The sequence below is a fragment of the Nerophis lumbriciformis genome, linkage group LG19 (genome assembly GCF_033978685.3).
Source record: "Nerophis lumbriciformis linkage group LG19, RoL_Nlum_v2.1, whole genome shotgun sequence".
NCBI classification, from domain to species: domain Eukaryota; kingdom Metazoa; phylum Chordata; class Actinopteri; order Syngnathiformes; family Syngnathidae; genus Nerophis; species Nerophis lumbriciformis.
In genome coordinates, this window is record NC_084566.2 from 38244142 (window position 1) to 38270499 (window position 26358).

General features: G+C 41.9%; 1 protein-coding gene across 2 annotated transcripts; it reads right to left on the bottom strand.

Moving 5' to 3' along the window:
• Positions 1–10962: 10962 nt before the first annotated feature.
• LOC133618987 (uncharacterized) lies at positions 10963–26116 on the bottom strand. 2 transcript variants are annotated; one of them, XM_061979847.1, is made up of 3 exons: positions 25084–26116; positions 23982–24607; positions 10963–11776 (listed from the first exon to the last, which is right to left on the bottom strand). In XM_061979847.1, exons 1-2 carry the CDS (start codon positions 26002–26004, stop codon positions 24101–24103), a joined length of 1428 nt encoding a protein of 475 aa, XP_061835831.1. In that variant the 5' UTR covers positions 26005–26116; the 3' UTR covers positions 10963–11776; positions 23982–24100. The 2 variants fall into 2 exon arrangements, with proteins under 2 accessions (XP_061835831.1, XP_061835832.1); XM_061979848.1 differs by lacking the exon at positions 10963–11776 and adding an exon at positions 12768–12883.
• Between the last annotated feature and the right edge of the window lie 242 nt (positions 26117–26358).

A 26358-nucleotide genomic window follows, 5' to 3' on the forward strand; every position in this document is an offset into this window, starting at 1 on the left:
CTACATCCAGCCATAGAATTATACATTAAAATAAACATATTTGAAATAATTAATTTTAAATGATCATAATAATTCATTTAAAATGACCATATTTAATTATTAAAATAATTGCTTGTTTATCAACAACTTTAGCATTTTATTTATTACATTTTGAAGCTCTCAGAAGCCAAGTTATGTTATATTCCTTAAGATTTATTTATGCAAGTTTGAAGTATCAATTATCTAAACACAGTTTTGTTTGCATATTTTCAGGATGTAGATATATATATATATATATATATATATATATATATATATATATATATATATATATATATATATATATATATATATATATACACCGTATTTTCCGCACTATAAGGCGCACCTAAAAACCTCTTAATTTTCTCAAAAGCTGACAGTGCGCCTTATAATCCGGTGCACCTTATATATGGACCAATATTGAGCCACAACAGGTCTCGCAACTACGGGATGCATAACGTAACCCCAGCCTCTACTGTAGCTTCTATTCTATGCGCCTTATAATGCGGTGCGCCTTATATATGAACAAAGTTTTAAAATAGGCCATTCATTGAAGGTGCGCCTTATAATCCGGTGCGCCTTATAGTGCGGAAAATACGGTATGTATGAAATACTTGACTTGGTGAATTCTAGCTGTCAATATACTCTTCCCCTCTTAACCACGCCCCCAACCACGCCCCCGCCCCCCCACCTCCCGAAATCGGAGGTCCCAAGGTTGGCAAGTATGACATAGAAGAAGTGTCTGTACTGCAGTTCCATCTCGTCTACACACACACAGTAAAGAGCCATTGTTGTAAAAATGTCTTTAACGATACACATCTTCATCACGAGAAGCGTGGATTGTTTGCTGTTAACTAAATTGAACATGAACGAACAAATTATGTCGTCAAGAGATAACTTTGTTTTTCCCACGAGAAGATTCCAGGCACTAGTCGCTTCAGTTTAATTAAAAAGAAACTACAATTTTGTCAGGTTCAAACATTGATGACATTTGACAATCAGGCAAGAAGCAAGGCATCATGCAGAGACAGAGTTCAATTTGGCTCAATGAGGAGACACATGTTTTGGGTCGTATTCTAGCAGTGACGTGCAGTCACTAGAGGCAGGTGAGGCGGGGCCTCACCTGCCATCATGGAAAGAAAAAAAAAGTAAAAAGAAAAAAAAAAATTAAATTGTTAAATGTATCCAGTGATTATACTATAAAGTTATTTTCCATTTAACTTCACCAGTTTTAGATTATTTTTATTCAAAATCGCTGAATTTTCACATTTGCCGTTCAAATACTGAGAAGAGACGGTGCGGTGAACAGCAGCCAGTTGAGGCACGTCACTCAGTGCCTCAACATGGATTGCGCAATGACTCGGTTAACTGCTGGCCTGCTGTGCAGTGAGACTGTATTGCTATATGAATTATATTATACATTTCCATAGTTTAGTTAGCTGAGGTATATAATGTACAGTGTATTTTGTCAACAACTGTACGTGTGTAAAGTATTTCTTGTGCTGAGCGATCATAAAACGGCTGCACTGGCTGAGGCTCGCCTCCTGCACCCCCGCCGTAGAATTGTTATATCAACTAAAGCCCACACTTAAACTTTCCACGTGCAAGATTTAATCTATTTAAAAAAATTATTTCATAAGAAGCCAAAAAGTGCAAAAACAATAATGTTGGTACACCTGCAGTCTGCAGGTGTACCTAATGTTGTGGCCCTGCAGTCATTCACAACTCCTCCAACACCAACATTATTGTTTTTGCTCTTTTTGGCTTCTTATTAAATAACTTTTGTAACCTATTTTCATGGGCTTTCCTTTTTGTGATGTTAAGTTCCTGTTATGCGCTGTTATACAGTATATGCCTTGAGCTCTTATTTTGAAGGCGCTAAGAGCGGAAGTGATGTCACGTTGCGGAGGTTTTTGAAAGAAGGTAAATAAAGTGGTCCTCGTGTAAACTGGAGCCTCCGTGTTTGTTATTTTGTAGTTTCATACAGTATAGGCGACATTTATAAACCCTCGGTTACACTTTTTTAAATAGATTCAATCTTGCACGTGGAAAGTTTAAGTGAGGGCTTTAGTTGCGGTGCATGGACTTAATTTCTAAGTAAAGGTAAGACCATAATAACGTTTTTTTTTATTAAATGTGCTTTTTTGTGTGCTACAGTTTGTATGTGTAAAGTTAAAGTTAAGTTAAAGTAGCAATGATTGTCACACACACACTAGGTGTAATGAAATTTGTCCTCTGCATTTGACCCATCCCCTTGTTCACCCCCTGGGAGGTGAGGGGAGCAGTGGGCAGCAGCGGCGCCGCGCCCGGGAATCATTTTTGGTGATTTAACCCCCAATTTTAAGCCTTGATGCTGAGTGACAAGCAGGGAAGAATGCTGGTATGAGCTTTTAAACATAACCCGTTAACTGCTGCCAATCAAATGGTGAATAAGATACTCTTTAGGGTTCATATGTTTGTAAATCTGACTGTGATGAAGTCAGTGCCTCACCAGCCATCAACCTCACCGCACGTCACTGTATTCTAGTCACAGATCCAAACTACGTTCTAAAAGTCCAGCCCGCGCCTCCTCTATTTATTTGGAAGGGCCCTATTACATCACTGAAGCTGTCGTAAGGGGGTAATCTCCACAACTCCAGTTAGACGCAATATATGATTATAGAATAAATCAAAATTAGGTCATATCGCCTTGTCTCTGCTCTGTCTGCGTTACGGCGGTGTTCAGCCTTGGCAGCCAGCAGGCCGAGTCTAGACACAACACTGATAAAGTCGGCTGGCAATCTTTTGGACTGCCAGCTTTGCGCAGATACAAAAATACCACTTCAGCACAATTGACAATAATTTATAGCAATGGCCCTTAAGCATAAAGTTAGTGTGATAATATATACATATTTATTCTAACATTTTTCCTATATATGTATATATATTTATTTATTTATTTTATTATATATATATATATATATATATATATATATATATATATATATATATATATATATATATATACATATAGAGAAATACTTGAATTTCAGTGTTCATTTATTTACACATATACACACACATAACACTCATCTACTCATTGTTGAGTTAAGGGTTGAATTGTCCATCCTTGTTCTATTCTCTGTCACTATTTTTCGAACCATGCTGAACACTCTCTCTGATGATGCATTGCTGTGTGGCACGCACAAAAGTGCTTTCATCAAATACACTAGATGGCAGTATTGTCCTGTTTAAGAGTGTCACAACATTGCTGTTTACAGCAGACGAACTGCTTTACGGTAGACGAAAACGTGACTGCTGTTGTTGTGTGTTGTTACCGCGCTAGGAGGACGTTAATGAAACTGCCTAACAATAAACCCACATAAGAAACCAAGAACTCGCCCTCGATCATTCTACACTTATAATGATTGGGCTGGCACGTTGTTTATATTGTGGGAAAGCGGACTCAGGTCCGCATGGAGCTGGAGGGGGCGTGGCTTCCAGCGCCGCCAGAATTTCGGGAGATTTTTGGGAGAAAATTTGTCCCGGGAGGTTTTCGGGAGAGCCGCTGAATTTCGGGAGTCTCCCGGAAAATCCGGGAGGGTTGGCAAGTATGCCGTTCTCCGATGTTATCTTCCCATCTTTTCTATCGTCTCCCTCGTCTCCTGCCACCTTGTACGGTGCCTTGCAGGATGGTTTTCGCAAGGCCTGAGGACCTGGCGATGTGTCCGTACCACCTCAGTTTCCGCTTTGTCAATCAATCAATCAATGTTTACTTATATAGCCCTAAATCACGAGTGTCTCAAAGGGCTGCACAAGCCACAACTACATCCTCGGCTCAGATCCCACATCAGGGCAAGAAAAAACTCAACCCAATGGGATGACAATGAGAAACCTTGGACTTCATGGCTTTATGACCGTGGTGAGCAGGTCATCATATGGGCCGATGGCTTGGCTGAGCTTTTGCCGGACTTCTTCGTTTGTGACATGTCAGGTGTAGGAGATACCCATGAGTCTTCTGTAGCATCTCTTCTCCATTTTTCTGAATTCTCTTCTGCAGCTCTGCTGTAAGGGTCCATGTTTCACAGGCGTAAAGGACGATCGACATTTACAAGTGAGCGCTGTAATCTTACCTTTGATGTCAGACTGATGTTTGTGTCTTTCCTCATGGGCTTGAGTTCTGCCAGGGCCGCAGTCCCGTTTGGATCCTTCATCAGACACGATTGCTCCGAGGTACTTGAAGCTCCACACCGTGTCCAGTGCCTGTCCATTGACTTTGATGTCTGAGCGGTTGTTGTTGGTCATCATTTTGTTTTTTCAGCATAGATTTCCATTCCATAGGCCCGGGAGGTGGTAGCAAGCCTTTCAACTAGACTGGCAAGTTCTCTTTCTTCTCCAGCTAGCCCATCATCTGCAAAACGGACGTTGGTGATTGGTCTGCCTTCAATGCTGACAGTTCCTTCATGATCTGCCAGGGCATCCGTCATAATAGGCTCCAGAAAGATGTTGAAGAGAATGGGAGAAAGAAGGCATTCCAATTGTTGTCCTGAACCAGTCTCCGTAAAAAATGGGGTCCCACAGTAAATTTTTGGGGTCCCCACTTTTTTGTAAGCGTTTTGAAAGCAAATGACAAATGTATGCATTATCCTGTTATATCTCACATTCTATATTGTGTTTTGGAAAGAGGTTGTCATAAACGTTACTTAATTTTTTTTTCAAATAATACAAAAGAAAACACATTTTTATGCATATGCACATTTATTCAGTTATAAACATTCATTAACATTCTTCTTTCCTTCATGGATCTAAACTTTACCGCTGCCGGTATTTTTTATATGTTTTTATTGGAATATTTTCAGAATGTGTTTGTTTTGTTTTTGGCCAAAGTAAGACAAAGAAAACAATCTGAAGTTGTCATTATTTTTTTAGTTTTAATGCCATGTTTTTTAATATTCCGGCCCGCATGTGTGTTAAGATCCGTGGCCCGGATCATGTTTTGTCATTTTCTGTTAGTTTTGGACTCCCTCAATTCCTGTTTTTGTGCACCATTGTGTTTGTTTTTAGTTACCATGGTTGCTTATTATTAGGGCCCGCATGGCCCATTGCATAAGGACTCCCAAAGGGAGTCCTTATGCAATGGGACATAAGGACCTATTGAATTTGTAAGGTTTTATTATTCTTTTTTCTTCCGCCGCCACAAAAAACTGTAATTTGACCCACTTAACATGCTTCAAAACTCACCATATTTGACACACACATCAGGACCTGCGAAAATTGCCTTTTTAAAAAAAAAAACGAACCACAAAACTCAAAATTGCGCTCTAGCGCCCCCTAGAAAAAAAAATAGACTGCCTGTAACTCCCACTAGGAAGGTCGGAGAGACATGAAACAAAAACCTCTATGTAGGTCTGACTTACACCTACCTTTCATAATTGTACATCCTCGGGCAAAAATCAACAGGAAGTTTGCAATTCCCCCTTCAAGACAAAAAAGTACTAAAAACAGTCACTTTTGCCTCTTTGAGCTGTAATTTGACCCCCTTAACATGCTTCAAAACTCACCAAACTGAACGCACACATCAGGACTGGCAAAAATTGTGATTTAATAAAAAAAACCTAACCCCAAATTTAAACATTGCGCTCTGGAGCAATTTTTGAATAAAACGGAGAAAAAACTGCTCCTCGGAAGAAAAAAATGACAAAACTGCCTGTAACTCCCACTGGGAAGGTCGGAGAGACATGAAACAAAAACCTCTCCGTAGGTCTCACTTAGACCTACATTTCATAAATTGACAACCCCCAGCAAAAATCTACAGGAAGTTTGCTATTCCCCCTTCAACACAACATTTTTGTAAAAACCGGTCACCTTTCTTCAAACATTATCTCCTCTGAGCGTGTTTGTCGTTTCGGCTTCAAACTAACACAGGAGAGAGATTGAACCCTTCTGATTAAAAGTTATCGAAAGAGTTTTGATACCGACTCCGGTTTTGATTTTATGACCCTTCAAAGAGCCGCTGCGCTGATGCTGCTGCTCTGCTGTTTTTTCAAGAAGGCTGCTTAAAAGCAGGAAGCACCAGCGTGCCCACACAATGCAGACAAGGTAGGTACACTAAACAAAAGTATTGGGACAATTCGGACTAAAAGTAGACAAAAGTATTGGGACACTTAGGCCGAAAACTGAACAAAAGTATTGGGACACTTACACTGGAAAAAAATATTGGGACACTTAGGAATACCACTGAACAAAAGTATTGGGCTACTTAGGACGAAAACTGGACAAAAGTATTGGGACACTTACACTGGACAAAAGTATTGGGACACTTATGGCAACTACTTGACAAAAGTATTGGGACACTTAGGACTAAAACTGGACAAAAGTTTTGGGACACTTAGGACTAAAACTGGACAAAAGTATTGGGACACTTAGGAATACAACTGGACAAAAGTATTGGGACACCTACACTGGACAAAAGTATTGGGACACTTAGGACTACAACTTGACAAAAGTATTGGAAAATTTAGGACCAAAACTGGAAATAAGTATTGGGACACTTAGGACTAACACCTGCCAAATACGCGGGCCCGACCAATGCTGCTTGCAGCTTTAATTTCCACCTGTCTCTGATTGGTGTTTTGGACGGTCACCTGTTTCCCGAGCACTAATCAGAGGCATTATTTAAGCCTGCCTTTGCCGGTCAGTCGGCCTGGGGGTCGCAGCTTACTGCAGGGTTCGTTCCCCCGGGAGGCAGACGGACCACTCCGGACAAGGCGTGCAGGTAGGAACATGATTTATTCTTCGAAATCAAACAAGTAGTGATGGGTTGATGAGGCGTCATGAAGCGTTTCGACACATTGCAAAACTGTATTGATACTGTGACAATACTGTGTCACTAAATACTGACATCTGCTGGACATTAAAAATCCCTACAGGCAACCTATGGACCGACTCAACTGACACTGATTTTATGCCCTAGTACAGGGGTCACCAACCTTTTTGAAACCAAGAGCTACTTCTTGGGTACTGATTAATGCGAAGGGCTACCAGTTTGATACACACTTAAATAAATAAATATATTGTCATTTGTAAGTTACACGTAAGTGTGATTTAAACAAGAATAGCTAAATAAATAAATTTATATATATAAAAAAATGGGTATTTCTGTCTGTCATTCCGCCGTACATTTTTTTTTTCCTTTTACGGAAGGTTTTTTGTAGAGAATAGATGATGAAAAAAACACTTAATTGAACGGTTTAAAAGAGGGGAAAACACGAAAAAAATTCAAATACAATTTTGAAACCTAGTTTATCTTATATTTCGACGCTTTAAATTTCAAAATTCAACCGACAAAAAGAAGAGAAAAACTAGCTAATTTGAATCTTTTGGAAAAAATTAAAAAAAATAATTTATGGAACATCATTAGTAATTATTCCTGATTAATATACATTTTAGAATTTTGATGACATGTTTTAAATTGGTTAAAATCCAATCTGTACTTTGTTAGAATATTTAACAGATTGGACCAAGCTATATTTCTAACAAAGACAAATCAGTATTTCTTCTAGATTTTCCAGAACAAAAATTTTAAAAGAAATTCAAAATACTTTGAAATAAGATTTAAATTTGATTCTACAGATTTTCTAGATTTGCCAGAATATTTTTTTTGAATTTTAATCATTTGAAGAAATATTTCACAAATATTCTTCGTCGAAAAACCAGAAGCTAAAATATTTATTATTCTTTACAATAAAAAATAAAAAAAATTACTTGAACATTGATTTAAATTGTCAGGAAAGAAGAGGAAGAAATTTAAAAGGTAAAAAGGTATATTTGTTTAAAAATCCTAAAATCATTTTTAAGGTTGTATTTTTTCTCTAAAATTGTATTTCTAAAAGTAATAAGAAGCAAAGTACAAAATAAATGAATTTATTTAAACAAGTGAAGACCCATCCATCCATCCATTTTCTACCGCTTATTCCAAGTGAAGACCAAGTCTTTAAAATATTTTCTTGGATTTTCAAATTCTATTTGAGTTTTGTCTCTTCTAGAATTAAAAATGTCGAGCAAAGCGAGACCAGCTTGCTGGTAAATAAATAAAATTTAAAAAATAGAGGCAGCTCACTGGTAAGTGCTGCTCTTTGAGCTATTTTTAGAACAGGCCAGCGGGCGACTGATCTGGTCCTTACGGGCTACCTGGTGACCGCGGGCACCGCGTTGGTGACCCCTGCCCTAGTATATACAATAATATAAACCAAGTCATTGTATTTCATTTAGGATTATTCCATATCTTCATTTAAATAAAAATATATTTTTATCTTTTTTAGATACAGTCAATAAATAATGTGAACATGTATCATAACATGGAAATCTAAGAGAACGTGTTGTGGATGATTGTGGACTGGGAATTGTTTTAATTTTATTTTTTTACACATTTTTATAAAAAAAAATTTAAAAAAAGTTTTTCCGACATATTACATTTTAGACGATTTTTCTTAGTTATTATTTCTCCGGCTGTAGAAAAGACCCGCTCACAGGGCACAGAGGAGGCGTCAGTGCGACACAGCTCGCGTATCGGTCACGTGACTTTCTAAAAGTGGTACGCGCACCGACACAGGGTTTTGCTCTATGAGCTCGACGCATGCGCCGATGCATCGGTGTTGCCGGACCCATCACTACAAACAAGTACCAAAAACAGAAAACAAGCCAAAGGAAAAACGTGCCGATCGCACTGGACGCTAAGGCTACCACTTAGCATAGACTAGAAGACAAGGAATTCTCACGTAACCGGTTGCTTGTAGCAAACAATGAAGCCAGGCCGACTGACCGGCAAAGGCAGGCTTAAATAATGCCTGTGATTAGTGCTCGGGAAACAGGTGAGCGTCCCGAACACCAATCAGAGATAGGTGCAAATAATAAGCAACCATGGTAACTAAAAACAAACTCAAGGGTGCACAAAAAAAGGAACTGAGGAAGTCCAAAACTAACAGGAAATAACAAAACATGATCCGAACCACGGATCATAACACTGTGTACACATTTTCCTCCATGCTGAGCTAAAATTATGGTTTATAGCCTTGATTGTCGGTTGCAAATCATTGCCTTAGTGCCTGAATAACATAATTACAAAGGTTTGACCCCAAATACGTAACAGCCACTGTGCCTGGTAGCTTTTCCCCATACATAAAATGAAGGTGCAACACAATTAAAACCTGAGCTTGCAGTGTTTTTTTGTGCAATGTACCACGTGTGCTAGCTCGCTGTAAATGTTAAATGGGTTATACTTGTATAGCGCTCTTCTACCTTCAAGGTACTCAAAGCGCTTTGACACTATTTCCACATTCACCCGTTCATTCACACACTGATGGCGGGAGCTGCCATGCAAGGCCCTAACCGCGACCCATCAGGAGCAAGGGTGAAGTGTCTTGCTCAAGGACACGACGAACGTGACAAAGTTGGTAGAAGGTGGGGATCGAACCAGAAACCCTCAGGTTGCTGCCAACCCGCGCCACGCCGTCCCCTGTATGTGCAAGGATGAGCTAACGACTCGAGTTGATGTCTAAAAATGATTGTTGAAGTAATAGACCATCCAACGGAATTTAATCAAGCCGCTAACACAGTTTCTGGTTTAATCAGTCCACAGTGTGCCCCCTCTCGCTCTATGGTACTTAGGAATATGCCCAGAATTAATGGTACAGAAAATGGATGCAGGATTTAATTGTTTCCCCTACAAAGGCCGGACATGTTGCGGCACGTTTTTTTCCCGCCAACTCCAGCTGCGTTGGCGTATCTCGCTGCGGGAACGTGTCATCAGCATACTTGCCAGCCTTGAGACCTCCGATTTCGGGAGGTGGGGGGTGGGGGGCGTGGTTGGGGGCGGGGCTAAGAGGGGAGGAGTATATTTACAGCTAGAATTCACCAAGTCAAGTATTTCATATATATAAGAAATACTTGACTTTCAGTGAATTCTAGCTACCGTATTTTCCGCACTATTAGCCGCACCTAAAAACCACAAATTTACTCAAAAGCTGACAGTGCGGCTTTTAACCCGGTGCGCTTTATATATGGATAAATATTAAGATTCATTTTCATAAAGTTTCGGTCTCGCAACTTCGGTAAACAGCCGCCATCTTTTTTCCCGGTAGAACAGGAAGCGCTTCTTCTTCTACTGTAAGCAACCACCCGCCCGCGTAGAAGAAGAAAAAGCGCGCGGATATCACCGTACGTTTCATTTCCTTTGTGTGTTTACACCTGTAAAGACCACAAAATGGCTCCTACTAAGCGACCGGGATCCGGTTCATGAAAAGACGCAATCTCTCCATCCGCACACGGATTACTATTTCACAGCAACTGATATTCCTGTGAACCGCACTGTGGATACAACGGGAGCACGTACGGTGAATATTCGCACCACAGGGAATGAGAAGTCATCCTTCACTGTGGTTCTAGCTTTCCATGCTAATGGCCAGAAACTTCCACCCATGGTGATATTCAAAAGGAAGACCTTGCCAAAAGAGACCTTTCCAGCCGGCGTCATCATAAAAGCTAACTCGAAGGGATGGATGAAGAAAAGATGAGCGAGTGGTTAAGGTAAGTTTAAGTTTACGCGAAGAGGCCGGGTGGCTTTTTTCACGCAGCTCTGTCCATGTTGATATACGTATGTTTGTGATTGCACATTTGCGTACATTTTGGGAGTGAACAGAGTTGTTAGAACGCTGGTTTTTAATATATTATTAAAGTTTGACTGACCTATCTGACTGTTTTTTTGACATTCCTTTAGCGCAGTTAGATGCGGCTTACAACACCGGGCGGCTTATAGGTGGACAAAGTTTTGAAATATGCCGTTCATTGAAGGCGCGGCTTTTAACCCAGGGCGCCTTATGGTGTGGAAAATACGGTATATATATATTTATTTTATTATATATATATATAAATAAAAGAAATACTTGAATTTCAGTGTTAATTTATTTACACATATACACACACATAACTCATCTACTCATTGTTGAGTTAAGGGTTGAATTGTCCATCCTTGTTCTATTCTCTGTCACTATTTTTCTAACCATGCTGAACACCCTTTCGCAGGTACCCAGAAAGGTTTCGAGTACCACCAAAAAAAACTGAATCAGTATAACAATCTGTGTTAAAGATGTACAAATACTGTTTGTATAATAAGCATGTTATTTTTTTTACAAATGAGGGTTAAGAGTTCAGTACTAAAAAAAAAAAAAGAATGTGGCTTGAGTACAGTTTTTTAATTGAGCTGCTGCATTTTTTGGTTGGGTTGTTTATTTATTTTGAGTAACTTCTATACATTTCTAAAAGGGGAATAATGTAATAGAGTGATCTATGTTTGTCTGTTGCCATCTCCTGGTGAATGTTGGCTATAGCGTACTGGGGTTACTTTTTGGTTGGCCAACGATTTACGTGGTGTTGCGCACCTGACGTCACTCAGGTCCGCATGGAGCTGGAGGGGGCGTGGCTTCCAGCTCCGCCTGAATTTCGGGAGATTTTCGGGAGAAAATTTGTCCCGGGAGGTTTTCGGGAGAGGCGCTGAATTTCGGGAGTCTCCCGGAAAATCCGGGAGGGTTGGCAAGTATGCATCAGACGCGTTCTGGTTGCAGTGTATTCGTCATGTTATTTGCCAGCTCCAGAACCAAAAAAAATCACTTCCACGCTCAAGCCCCTGTGCGAGGTTTCTGTAGGGGGAAACATCCTCCACCCTCGGACCACGTTCCGTTTCCGACTGACAGCTGCAACGTCTGAGTGGCGTCAGCTCCTGCTGGAGAAATCACACGGCAAAAGCAAGTTAAAAGCGGTCACTGAACCCTTACGAGTTGCCATATTTTTTTTTTTTACCAGATGTACAAGCCGTACTTTTTTCCAAGGCCTTTCTTGGAATAAAGACATTGGTACGGTGCTCAAAGGGAACGCTGAGCTACCCTGAGTTCTTTTGTATGTGTCCTCATGAGTCATGTTGCCGAGCTTCGCACTTTTGTTCATTTTTCTCAAAACTGAATTAGTGAGAGGTAGTCAGTTACTGTCTCGACCTTCACACTTGCAAAAATGTTGCCTCGAATAGCAGACATCAGGCAGAGATGGGACTCAACTAGAACGGTTACCCATGCACAATATTGATGATATACGATACAAATGATATACATAGAACTTTTAATATCCTCATATTGTAGGGGGCCAGTTAGGCTGGCAAAATTCCGGGAATATTCAAAGTTGGAAACTTTCCAAGGGAATGAATAGGAATTTAATAGGAATAAACATTGAATGCAACATGCTGGATCTTGCAGTATGACTTTTAGCTGAAACAACCTGATTTAATGCAAATTCAGTAGAATTTCAACCCTGCACTGTGCATTCCTCTATCACATGCCCAGATAATTACCAGCATGCTACACACTACAGCAGGGCTATTGAGGCCACACTAGTATTTGAGCCCAATGACTTCATCCAGGGGCTTCACGGTGGCAGAGGGGTTAGTGCATCTGCCTCACAATACGAAGGTCCTGAGTAGTCTTGGGTTCAATCCCGGGCTCGGGATCTTTCTGTGTGGAGTTTGCATGTTCTCCCCGTGACTGCGTGGGTTCCCTCCAGGTACTCCGGCTTCCTCCCACTTCCAAAGACATGCACCTGGGGATAAGTTGATTGGCAACACTAAATTGGCCCGAGTGTGTGGATGTGAGTGTGAATGTTGTCTGTCTATCTGTGTTGGCCCTGCGATGAGCTGGCGACTTGTCCAGGGTGTACCCCGCCTTCCGCCCGATTGTGGCTGAGATAGGCTCCAGCGCCCCCCGCGACCCCAAAGGGAATAAGCGGTAGAAAATGGATGGATGGATGCTTGTTACTGTATGACTGTAGCAGTGACGTGCAGTTACTAGAGGAGAGAAAGAAAAAAAATGTAAAAAGAAAAAAAATTAATTAAATTGTTATATGTATCCAGTGATTATACTATAAAGTTAATTTCCATTTAACTTCACCAGTTTTAGATTATTTATATTCAAAATCGCTGAATTTTCACATTTGCCGTTCAAATACTGAGAAGAGACGGTGCGGTGAACAGCAGCCAGTTGAGGCACGTCACTCAGTGCCTCAATATGGATTCCGGACTCGGCTAACTGCTGGCCTGCTGTGCAGTGAGACCGTATTGCTATATGAATTATATTACCGTATTTTCCGCACTATAAGGCGCACCTAAAAACCACAAATTTTCTCAAAAGCTGACAGTGCGCCTTATAACACGGTGCGCTTTATATATGGATTAATATTACGATTCATTTTCATAAAGTTTCGATCTCGCAACTACGGTAAACAGCCGCCATCTTTTTTCCCGGTAGAGCAGGAAGCGCTTCTTCTTCTACGCAAGCAACCGCCAAGGTAAGCACCCGCCCCCATAGAACAGGAAGCGCTTCTTCTTCTACTGTAAGCAACCACCCGCCCGCGTAGAAGAAGAAAAAGCGCGCGGATATTACCGTACGTTTCATTTCCTGTTTACATCTGTAAAGACCACAAAATGGCTCCTACTAAGCGACAAGGATCCGGTTCATGAAAAGACGCAATCTCTCCATCCGCACACGGATTACTATTTCACAGCAACTGATATTCCTGTGAACCGCACTGTGGATACAACGGGAGCACGTACGGTGAATATTCGCACCACAGGGAATGAGAAGTCATCCTTCACTGTGGTTCTAGCTTGCAATGCTAATGGCCAGAAACTTCCACCCATGGTGATATTCAAAAGGAAGACCTTGCCAAAAGAGACCTTTCCAGCCGGCGTCATCATAAAAGCTAACTCGAAGGGATGGATGAAGAAAAGATGAGCGAGTGGTTAAGGTAAGTTTAAGTTTACGCGAAGAGGCCGGGTGGCTTTCTTCACGCAGCTCCGTCCATGTTGATATACCGGTACGATTCCATGCGCACCCACATCACGCTGGTTTTAATATATTATTAAAGTTTGACTGACCTATTTGACTGTTTTTTTGACATTCCTTTAGCGCAGTTAGATGCGGCTTACAACACGGGGCGGCTTATAGGTGGACAAAGTTTTGAAATATGCCGTTCATTGAAGGCGCGGCTTTTAACCCAGGGCGCCTTATGGTGCGGAAAATACGGTATACATTTCCATAGTTTAGTTAGCTGAGGTATATAATGTACAGTGTATTTTGTCAACAACTGTATGTGTGTAAAGTATTTCTTGTGCTGAGCAATCATAAAACGGCTGCAAAAGACGCACTGGCTGAGGCTCCAGTAATCCTGCCTCCTGCACCCCCGCCGTAGAGTTATTGTATCAACTAAAGCCCACACTTAAACTTTCCACGTGCAAGATTGAATCTATTTAAAAAAGTTATTTCATAAGAAGCCAAAAAGTGCAAAAACAATAATGTTCGTGCTGGAGGAGTTGTGAATGACTGCAGGGCCACAACATTAGGTACACCTGCAGACTGCAGGTGTACCTAATTCACAACTCCTCCAACACGACATTATTGTTTTTGCACTTTTTGGCTTCTTATTAAATAACTTTTGTAACCTATTTTTATGGGCTTTCCTCTTTGTGATGTTAAGTTCCTGTTATGCGCTGTTATACAGTATATGCCTTGAGCTCTTATTTTGAAGGCGCTAAGAGCGGAAGTGATGTCACGGAGTGGAGCGGAGGTTTTTGAAAGAAGGTAAATAAAGTGGTCCTCGTGTAAACTGGAGCCTCCGTGTTTGTTATTTTGTAGTTTCATACAGTATAGGCCACATTTATAAACCCTCGGTTACACTTTTTTAAATAGATTCAATCTTGCACGTGGAAAGTTTAAGTGAGGGCTTTAGTTGATATAACACACCCGTCAGGGGGTTCATTAATCCAGCACAACAGTGGCGCATGGACTTCATTTATAAGTAAGGGTAAGACCATAATAACGTTTTGTTTATTAAATGTGCTTTTTTGTGTGCTACAGTTTGTATGTGTAAAGTTAAAGTTAAGTTAAAGTACCAATGATTGTCACACACACACTAGGTGTAATGAAATTTGTCCTCTGCATTTGACCCATCCCCTTGATCACCCCCTGGGAGGTGAGGGGAGCAGTGGGCAGCAGCGGCGCCGCGCCCAGGAATAATTTTTGGTGATTTAACCCCCAATTCCAACTCTTGATGCTGAGTGCCAAGCAGGGAAAAATTCTGGTATGAGCTTTTAAACATAACCCGTTAACTGCTGCCAATCAAATGGTGAATAAGATACTCTTTAGGGTTCATATGTTTGTAAATCTGACTGTGATGAAGTCAGTGCCTCACCAGCCATCAACTTCACTGCACGTCACTGGACTAGCTTTCGGTTTCAATTATGGCAATGTTTGACCATGTCGACAACCACCCCTGTCAATAGTCAGCCACTCAAATGGGCTAAGCTGGTTAAACCATGTTGGTATTTTAGAACAGTGATTTTCAACCTTTTTTGAGCCATGACACATTATTTGCGCTGAAAAAACCCGGCGGCACACCACTAGCAGAAATCATTAAAAAAATGAAACTCAGTTGACAGTAAAAAAAAATCGTTGTCACAATTGTTGGATGTGACTTCCGAAAGGGACAAGTGGTAGAAAATGGATGGATGGACTTTAAAGCATAACCAAGCATGCATGAATATAGCTCTTGTCTCAAAGTAGGTGTACTGTCACCACCTGTCACATCACACCCTGACTTATTTGGACTTTTTTGCTGTTTTCCTGTGTGTAGTGTTTTACTTCTTGTCTTGCGCTCCTATTTTAATGGCTTTTTCTCTTTTTTTGGTATTTTCCTGTAGCAGTTTCATGTTTTCCTTTTAGCGATATTTCCCGCATCTACTTTGTTTTAGCAATCAAGAATATTTCAGTCGTTTTTATCCTTCTTTGTGGGGACATTGTTTGATTGTCATGTCATGTTCGGATGTACTTTGTGGACGCCGTCTTTGCTCCGCAGTAAGTCTTTGCTGTCGTCCAGCATTCTGTTTTTGTTTCCTTTGTAGTGTCGGAGGCAGATATTTACATACATCCGAATTTAAGTGTTACTTCTTTTTATTTCATAGTCATATTTGAAAACTGCTCGTGTTTTTCCATTTGTTCTCTTTCTGTTTGTCTGCAAGTAAACTGTGTGTGTTAACCTTGAAGCTTTGGAATGTAAATAAGAGAGATAATGGGCATGTGTTTTGACTAGAGAGACTTAAGAGGGGAGAGGGTTTTGTCGGGAGGGGAGACCATCTTAGCGAAGCGATTGAATGTTCTATGCTGGACTGGTCTCAATGTATATATGCAAAGCTTTGCAAATATATTACAAAATACCTATTCTGTCTCTGGTGGTTTTTCTACTCAGCTTTAAGTGTCGTAAAGAGCTTGGGAGCGACTTGTGACTTGAATTCCCTGGGAGGAACAACTGGTCCAAAACGCAACAGTAGCCAGTTCAGTTTTAGTTTCGTTCTGCATAGCCTTTCCTACACTTCAATGCCTTTTCTTATGTGCACTCACCGTTTTGTTTATTTTTTGGTTCAAGCAATAGACATCTTTTTACCTGCACACTGCCTCCCGCTGTTCCCGACATCTACAAAGCAATTAGCTACCTGCTGCCACCTACTGATATGGAAGAGTATTACACGGTCACTCCGCCGAGCTCTAGACAACACCGACACTCAACAACAACACTTCATTTGCATACAATAATTACTGGTTTGCAAAAAATATTTTTAACCCAAATACCGTATTTTTCGGACTATAAGTCGCAGTTTTTTTCATAGTTTGGCCGGGCTCCAGTGCGATTTATATATGTTTTTTTCCTTCATTATTATGCATTTTCGGCAGGTGCGACTTATACTTTGGTGCGACTTATACTCTGAAAAATACGGTAGGTGAAATTAGATAATTTCCCACGGCACACCAGACTGTATCTCATGGCACAGTGGTTGAAAAACCCTGTTTTAAAGTACTAGTCCGGTGGAAAAACAAGTTGCCTCTATATTGAAACAATTATCATATAAGTTGGATTTATAACACACCGAAAGCCTTATAAAGTGTGCAAAGAAATAGGTATGATCAAAATAGTATCAATATCACAAAAATGAGGAAGCCAGTCAAGTGATCGCATGACGTAGTGGTAGGAACCACAGATTCCTTCCCCACCAAAAAAAAATGCAAATCATGCAGACTTTGCGAGAGCCAACAACAATTACTATGGGAAATACTTTGATCCAGAACCTTGTATTGTTGATCCTGAATATAAGGAGGATGATCTATAAGTTTTAGAATCTCTGCTAAGCAAACCCAGCTTTAGTGAAAGACTATTGCATCATGTCGCAGTATTGCTAAGTGTTTTTTGATTGATTGATTGAGACTTTTATTAGTAGATTGCACAGTACAGTTCATATTCCGTACAATTGACCACTAAATGGTAACACCCCAATAAGTTTTTCAACTTGTTTAAGTCGAGGTCCACGTTAATCAATTCATGGTAAACAAAAAAACACAAACTACAAACATAAAAAACAATACCTTACTGTACAATGTCTGCTCTCATTTTGATGGCGACTGATAGGATGTCCATATTGTTCCGTTTATATGAAGAATTATTCATGATGCACACAAAGCGTTAACAAGTAAAAGTCTCCCTGCAGACACTGTCTTCAGTTGTGTGTATTTGCCTCCATCTCCGTGTTTAGATTGAATGTCACAGATGAACAACTTCGAGATTTATGGCAAAATCTTCCTAATACCCGGATGAGAGGCATGACTTGTAATCTAGAATAACTTTGACGAGCCAAGACGAGCCAGCTCACACCAATGCAGCACAGGGCGACTTTGCTGTGTGTCATCAATCCGCCGCTAAAAAAATAGTTTGTCTGCGTTAGCGCTTATAATAACAACATCGCTAATATTTGTTTAATATTCAGGTCACGATATGTATGAAGCGGATTTTGGATGATTATTTAGAGGATTCTGTGGATGAATTGGAGAGCCCCATTGACTACATTGTTAGCTGACTTTATGTATGTACTTATTTCCGAATGCTATGCCCGAATGCAGCTGAGATAGGCTCCAGGACCCCCCGCGACCCCAAAAAGGGACAAGCGGTAGAAAAATGGATGGATGAATGGATGCCCATGTGATTGTAGACTCTTACTGACACCTTGTGGCGATATGAAAATACTACGCTTTATTAGTTTGGGCACTTCCGGGTTGACGATGTCAGTTCAGTTCATGAGACAATTGAGAAGTAGACAAGTTGTGTTAGCTCTTACAAGCCTTGGGAAAGATAAGTCTGTAAGTAAACTGTTTAACTTGTTTATGTAACTCAATATTAAGGTGGAAAGTGGTTAAATTTGATACTAAGATGTTTATTGAAAAACGATTTTTGTGCACTGTTTTAATGGATGTTTTGAGGACTTAAAATGGCTGCCAGTCGTATATTTCCACCATCGAAATAGTTTCAACACTCAGCAGTATTTGTTTGAGGATAATACTGTATATTTGTGTAAAGCTAATATTTACATATTGTGTATTACATTTCAGCACATAGCTTATACATTTGTCCTTGTGTGTATTTCAGTTTTAAAAAGAAATCCAGTGCAAAATAAAAGTCCAGTGCAAGACAAAAGTAAAGATAGGAAAAAGACAAAGCAAGATCAACAATAAAGAGCCTAACTGGATTAATCTGCTTTGGAACTTTATTAGAACGTCTTGGATTGTTTGTTAGCTGTCTGCCAAGCTGTATAACCCCAACACATATAATGAGGGCAGAACACCGAATTTGTAGCTTTTTGTGATGTTAAGACGACGCATACTTTGCGGATTGTAAATACAATTGGATATGGTTTAATGGCTACAATGAAACACAATTAAAACCATATAAAGTCAACTTGTTTTTCCACTGTACTGGTATTTTAACTTTCTCTTGCTACTGTATGCCATTTTGTCAATTTTTTTCAACTTTACTGGTTATTTTCTTGTTGCCGTGGACTAAAAAAAGACAAGCTGCGGGCCGAAAATATCCCCACGCTTTGGAAACCCCCTGACGTATATTAACGGACATCCCGTAGTTCCTTTTTTTCGAAGATTCGATGTGTGAGTTGAGTTGACAAAGATTTTGCCCTGGACTTTTTGGTGTCAACTAGTCAATAGAAATGTGTATATTTGACTCATGATCTGCATTTATTTTGATGCATGTTTTGCAAAATAAAGAGTACACATGAAACAAATTGTTCAGTAATGTACATTTAGTCCAAAATAAAAAATTAATTAATTAATAAAAATAAAATACTTACAAATAAAGCCTAAGATGCTTCCAAAAGCAGTCGCTCATTAATCAGTACCCAAGAAGTAGCTCTTGGTTTCAAAAAGGTTGGTGACCCCGGTTCTATATTTTCAATGGAACATATAAAATGTTGGTGTTGTTTACTTGAGTCATATTGCCATCATATTACAGTTTACACATATCTCTTATGTTTGACTGCCATCTACTGGTCACACTTGTCATTACACCACGTACCCAAAAAAAATGGTTTGAAGGCCGTTAAAGGGGAACATTATCACCAGACCTATGTAAGCGTCAATATATACCTTGATGTTGCAGAAAAAAGACCATATATTTTTTTAACCGATTTCCGAACTCTAAATGGGTGAATTTTGGCGAATTAAACGCCTTTCTAATATTCGCTCTCGGAGCAATGACGTCACTACGTGACGTCACATCAGGAAGCAATCCGCCATTTTCTCAAACACCGAGTCAAATCAGCTCTGTTATTTTCCGTTTTTTTCGACTGTTTTCCGTACCTTGGAGACATCATGCCTCGTCGGTGTGTTGTCGGAGGGTGTAACAACACCAACAGGGACGGATTCAAGTTGCACCAGTGGCCCAAATATGCGAAAGTGGCAAGAAATTGGACGTTTGTTCCGCACACTTTACCGACGAAAGCTATGCTACGACAGAGATGGCAAGAATGTGTGGATATCCTGCGACACTCAAAGCAGATGCATTTCCAACGATAAAGTCAAAGAAATCTGCCGCCAGACCCCCATTGAATCTGCCGGAGTGTGTGAGCAATTCAGGGACAAAGGACCTCGGTAGCACGGCAAGCAATGGCGGCAGTTTGTTCCCGCAGACGAGTGAGCTAAACCCCCTGGATGTCTTGGCTCACACCGTCAAGAGAAGAATATCGACCCTAGCTTCCCTGGCCTGCTGACATGAGGGTATGTCTACAGAATATATTAATTGATGAAAACTGGGCTGTCTGCACTCTCAAAGTGCATGTTGTTGCCAAATGTATTTCATATGCTGTAAACCTAGTTCATAGTTGTTAGTTTCCTTTAATGCCAAACAAACACATACCAATCGTTGGTTAGAAGGCGATCGCCGAATTCGTCCTCGCTTTCTCCCGTGTCGCTGGCTGTCGTGTCGTTTTCGTCGGTTTCGCTTGCATACGGTTCAAACCGATATGGCTCAATAGCTTCAGTTTCTTCTTCAATTTCGTTTTCGCTACCTGCCTCCACACTACAACCATCCGTTTCAATACATGCGTAATCTGTTGAATCGCTTAAGCCGCTGAAATCCGAGTCTGAATCCGAGCTAATGTCGCTATAGCTTGCTGTTCTTTCCGCCATGTTTGTTTGTGTTGGCTTCACTATGTGACGTCACAGGAAAATGGACGGGTGTATATAACGATGGTTAAAATCAGGCACTTTGAAGCTTTTTTTAGGGATATTGCGTGATGGGTAAAATTTTGAAAAAAACTTCGAAAAATATAATAAGCCCCTGGGAACTGATTTTTAATGGTTTTAACAATTCTGAAATTGTGATTATGTTCCCCTTTAAGCAAAACCAGAATTATTCCAAACATTAGGCGCACCGGGTTATAAGCTGCACTGTCGAGTTTTAGGACAAAAAAAAGGATTTTAAGTGCGCCTTTTAGTCCGGAAAATATGGTACTTCACTTAACTTCTTCTATTCTTCTCACCACTTGTCATACTTGCCAACCTTGAGACCCCCGATTTCGGGAGGTGGGGGGTGGTCGGGGGGCGTGGTTGGGGGGCGTGGTTAAGAGGGGAGGAGTATATTTACAGATAGAATTCACCAAGTCAAGTATTTCATATATATATATATATATATATATATATATTAGAGATGCGCGGTTTGCGGGCACAACCGCGGAGTCCGCGGATTATCCGCGGATCGGGCGGATGAAATTAAAAAAAATTAGATTTTATCCGCGGGTCGGGTCAGGTCGGGTCGGGCGGTTGAAATAAAAAAAAAATAGATTTTAAATACATTCAGGCGGGTGGCAGTTAAACCAATTGGGAAATATATATACATAGTTAAATGTTGTTACCCACATACGAAAAACGAGCAGGCACCTGCTGCATATGCCACAACAGAAGAAAAAAAAAAAGAAGAGATGGACACTTTTACGGAGCGGAGAAGGGACGCCTCGCCGGGGTCCGGGACCGAGGCCCCTTCCCCCGAGAGGGCCCCACCGGGAGCCGTAGCTGAGGCGATCCGCGAGAAGGGTCTGACACACGTCCAGGGTCACCACCGCGCCCACCGCACCGACACCCCGGCTCGTCCGCCTTCGCCGCGGCCGGCGTCACGCGCAGCAGGTAAGCAGCTTACCTGCCCGCCACCCCCGTGGCCGGGGGCTCGTAACAGGGGTCACTCCGCGCGCTCCGCCCGCGCAGCTTACCTGCCCGCCACCCCTGTTGCCGGGGGCGCGTAACAGGGGTCACTCCGCGCGCAGTGCGCTCACGAAAGGGGTGGGGCTCACCCTGGTTGATATAGACAGACGATGGCCATGGAAGTCGGAACCCGCTAAGGAGTGTGTAACAACCCACCTGCCGAATCAACTAGCCCTGAAAATGGATGGCGCTGGAGCGTCGGGCCCATACCCGGCCGTCGCCGGCAGCGAGACGCGCTTGGAGGTGCGCTCAGCGCGGCTCCCATATGATTGCGCACTGGTGTGTCTGGGTCGTGACAGCGTGGCACGCGAATGTCTGTGCTGCATTGGATCAGTCTCCTTTCTTTAACAGGCAAAAGCTTTATAACCTCACTAATGCCTTGCATCGTCTATATTAGATATATAACAACGGGCGGGTGCGGTTCTGATCAAATGTTACATCGGGTGGATGGCGGATGGTTGACGACTTTCTGATGCGGTTGCGGATGAAATAATTGCCTATCCGCGCATCTCTAATATATATATATATATATATATATATATATTTCGTGTATATATATATATATATATATATATATATATATATATATATATATATATATATATATATATACGAAATACTTGACTTTCAGTGAATTCTAGCTATGTACAGTATATATTTATTTTATTTTATATTTATATATATATATATATATATATATATATATATATATATATATATATATATATATATATATATATAGTATAGCAGTTGTGCACTGCACTCTCTAAAAGCCCTAAATGTTATTGTCACATATGCATGTACAGTAGATTGCAGTATTGTCCTGTTTAAGAGTGTCACAACATTGCTGTTTACGGCAGATGAAGTGCTTTACGGTAGACGAAAACGCTGTTGTTGTGTGTTGTTACCACGCTGGGAGGACGTTAATGAAACTGCCTAACAATAAACCCACATAAGAAACCAAGAACTCGCCCTCGATCATTCTACAGTTATAATGTGATTGGGCAGGCACGCTGTTTATATTGTGGGAAAGCGGACGTGAGAACAGGCTGGCCGCTGTCGACACGTCACTCAGGTCCGCATGGAGCTGGAGGGGGCGTGGCCTCCAGCTCCGCCTGAATTTGGAGAGACTTTCGGGAGAAAATTTGTCCCGGGAGGTTTTCGGAGAGGCGCTGAATTTCCACTTGTTGATGCTACTTTTGTGTCACATACATTCTGGTACAGGCATGTCTTTCCTGAAAATTTATGACAATTAGTGGTTAGTTTGCCAGTGAATAATACGTATGTGTGAGGGACTGAGTAACATAGCACACAATCTGTTGTGCCAGCCATTTACTAATGGACCTGCGCTGAGTGACTAATTCTGAGGAATTGGATCCTTAAAATGTCAACGGCATCATTAGGACCTGAAAGACGCCGTTGTACAGAAATAGGCGGAACGACGCCTAAAAGTAATTCATTAGAGTAAATAAATTGCATAAACCTTCATGCTGTGACGCAGGAGTAGGCCACTTTGTTCGTGTTCGCACATACACTGAGAGTTCGCCTCGCTCGGTATGGCAGGTGGCCAGGGGGTTTTATGATTAAAACCAGACCGTGCTTGCCCGAATTCAGGCGCCTCCAGAAAAATAGACTGCAGTTGCACATACTCTGCACAAGAGGGAAGTATGCGAGCATCAGCAAAGGTGGTCTTATTCTATTTTGGAACATTTTAACTCTGTGTTGTTCCTCAATGGCTGAAGGGGCTTTCTGGCTGATGTCATTCTGTAGTTCTAATACGTTGGAAGAAAGGCTGCTAAACTGGAGGGTTAATTATGGCACTCTTGAGTCAGAGCTGTGATCATATCGTGTATGTGACGCCTCCATTGTGTCACATGACTGGAGGGAATAGATCGTGGGGTCTCATTTCTGTCAACCCTTAGTTCCTTTCAAGGCAGAGTTTCGGGATTTAGGATCTGCTTTTTGGGTTCTCAGATTTTGGTGAATTAACAAAAACAAAACATCTAATTACCCAAAAAGAACGGCCTTAGTGTCTTTGCCTTGTTTTGGGGTTGTTTCAAAGCAGACAGTTTTTTTACAGAGTAGACCGGGAAGTCACGTGACGGCAATAAACGCTGCCCTCCTCGTCGCCCACACACGCATCAAACACACTTAAAACTTTTCAGTTCGCAGCAAGAGAGCCGCAATTCATTTACTGACTAAGCTGCCCGTAAACATGGCTGACGTCATCAGCAGCGTGCCCCGGCGGAAACATCAACACTGTGAGGACAAGAGTAGGAAAAAGGATCCCCTTGTACTTACCATGAGTTGTGCCCCTGCTTGCTCGTACTCTGACCCCCCACTCACTGCAGAAGGGTCTCATGTTTCAGCCCCCCCAATGGCACCGGGGCAGACAACCGCCGCACTCTCTGTCCCCTTCTTCACACTATGCTGCCGTTCTGGTGGCCTTTCCAGGCGTATTCAAGGGCCCTCACAGGGTTTGAAGTGTTGCCGCACCGTCCATTCCGCGGGTGCGGCGGAGGCTTTTGTGTTCTTGAATGGACCGTGCTGTTCCTGATGACAACTTTGGAATGTAGGTTCAGCGAACGGGGCTCTGAGGTGTCCGCTTTGTGGTTTGCAGGGTTCCCGTTCACATTGGATCTCTCGTGTTTGGCGTCCTTGCTGTGGTCGGGTGGGGTGAAGCAGCGGGTTTTGACCACAGACGCCATATGAATGGGCGACGGGGAGTTGGTTCGTAAGATGATGCGTTCTTCGTCCGAATGCCTTGACCCCTCGACCGGGATGTGCTTGTGATCAGGCGGCGGGGACCTCCTGAGTTCTCTTTGCTGAGTAGAGGCGTGAATATTATTGGAAGACCCGCAAGTGATGCTGGGTGGTTTCTCGCTGAGGTCGATGCTGGCCGTGAGATAATCGATCTGCTTGATGACCTAAAAGAAACATATGGATTTTTCTCATTGACAGAATCTCTTTAAAAACAGAAGAGAAGCTACACCAGACCGGAACATACCCCTTAATTTACAATTAAGCTAAAATTCCAACTTTCTAGGAACAGTGAAAGATGACTGTCCACCAATACTCAGGAATAAGTTAATTTGCGATGTTTTGCTACATGGAAAATGTACACCTAAAGCACAATTTAGTCAGGCAGGCTTGGCAGAAACAAAAGTTCAGTAAAAATTGTTCTTAATGGCCGTGCCCCAAGCAGATGTCCTATACAAACAATGTGTCAGCATGCACACATACAGGGATTAGCTGCCATGATCACAAACACTGGCCGATTGTGTCAAAGTGAACTACACTGTACACAGAATTTTTAAATCACCTGACCTGGACTAAACGAAATTGCCCGCTTTCTTATGAAAGATCAAATAAAATGTTGGAACAAAAACAATGACTCTCCCACCTCTTTCATCTCCACATGAACTTGCTTTAAACCGCCCAAGACGTCCTCTAGATTTGTCACCACTTGTCGGATCTGATCCTTCACCGCATCATGCCCTCTCGTTTGCTTTGCCAAACCCACACCTTGGTGCTGGTTCTGGTCAACATCCGAGTTGATGATGGCTGGGGGTCGAGCAGAAGGCCCCTTCTTTTGGTTTAAGTGTTTCTGTGGGACTTCAGTTGCGAAGAAACTTTTGTGGGAGTGTCCATTACAGTTCTCCGGTGAATTACCTGAGTCCTGATTGGTATTGCTTCCCTCTTTTCCTTTGGAGGGTCCAGGCTTTGGTCCACAATGCCCATTAGCTACAAGTAATTGTTCCAAACTGGAATTATTTTGCTTCAAATGGTCATTTCCGGCAAAATGTGCACATCCTTCCTCTCTGTTGCCAACAAATGCATTATATTGGACCGTCCTACTATAGCCACACCCTTGTCCTTTGACCCGTAAATGAGGGAGTGGGTGTGGAATCCCGCCATTAAAGAGGTGTGCCTTGGGGTGGCTGTGCGTCACCACACACTCTCTGAAAGACGGACAGTGTGTCACGCTAGCTTCTGGCAAATAATCCCACCTGGAGGAGTTCAACTCACATGGACGACAAAGTCGGGGCAGGTCGTTAGACTGGTGTAAGGGGCCAGACCCCATGAACCGAGGCCATCTCTGAGGGCTACAGTGATTGCCTCGGTCTTCTCTGGGCGTCCTCCATCCTTCGTCCTTAACCCGAGGAGACTGAAAGTCTCTTCGGCCTTCCAGATGTTGGTGGTCAGCCTGTTTGCTCAACGCTGGTTGGTACCTCAGCCCGCCGTGCTGGTCACAGCGTTGGCAGGGGCACGGGCCGTGGATGAATCGCCTGTGTGCCGTCGCTTGTCCGCCTTCTGTGTACATGTCCGAAAAGGTATACGTGGAAAAAAGCGCTCAGGGGAAAAAAAATCGCTCTGTGAAGTTCTGTCATTCACTCATTCTGTTTTTCTCATCTAGTGGTTCCCCGCAAGAAAACTTCTCCGTAGCCTCCCCCCTTCTCCCTTTACACAAGACTTCCCCCTCCCCTTCCTTCCTGTCTGTTGTTTCCCTGCCTCTCCTTTCCTCTTCAAAGCCAGTTCTTTTCTTCCCCTTTCTCTCTTCTTTCTCTTAACTTTTTTTCCCCCCGACTTCTTCCCCCTGGAGCTCCCGCTCTCTGAAATCTCTCCTTGTACCTCCCTCCACCTCTCACGCTTGCTCGTTCTGTCTCATTTGCTGCCT

Coding starts and splice junctions, on each gene's coding strand:
- LOC133618987 (XM_061979847.1), bottom strand. CDS start 26,004: ATGTACACAGAAGGCGGACAAGCGACGGCACACAGGCGATTCATCCAC. Junction 24,608..25,083: donor TTCATGTGGAGATGAAAGAG/GTGGGAGAGTCA, acceptor TGTTTCTTTTAG/GTCATCAAGCAGATCGATTA.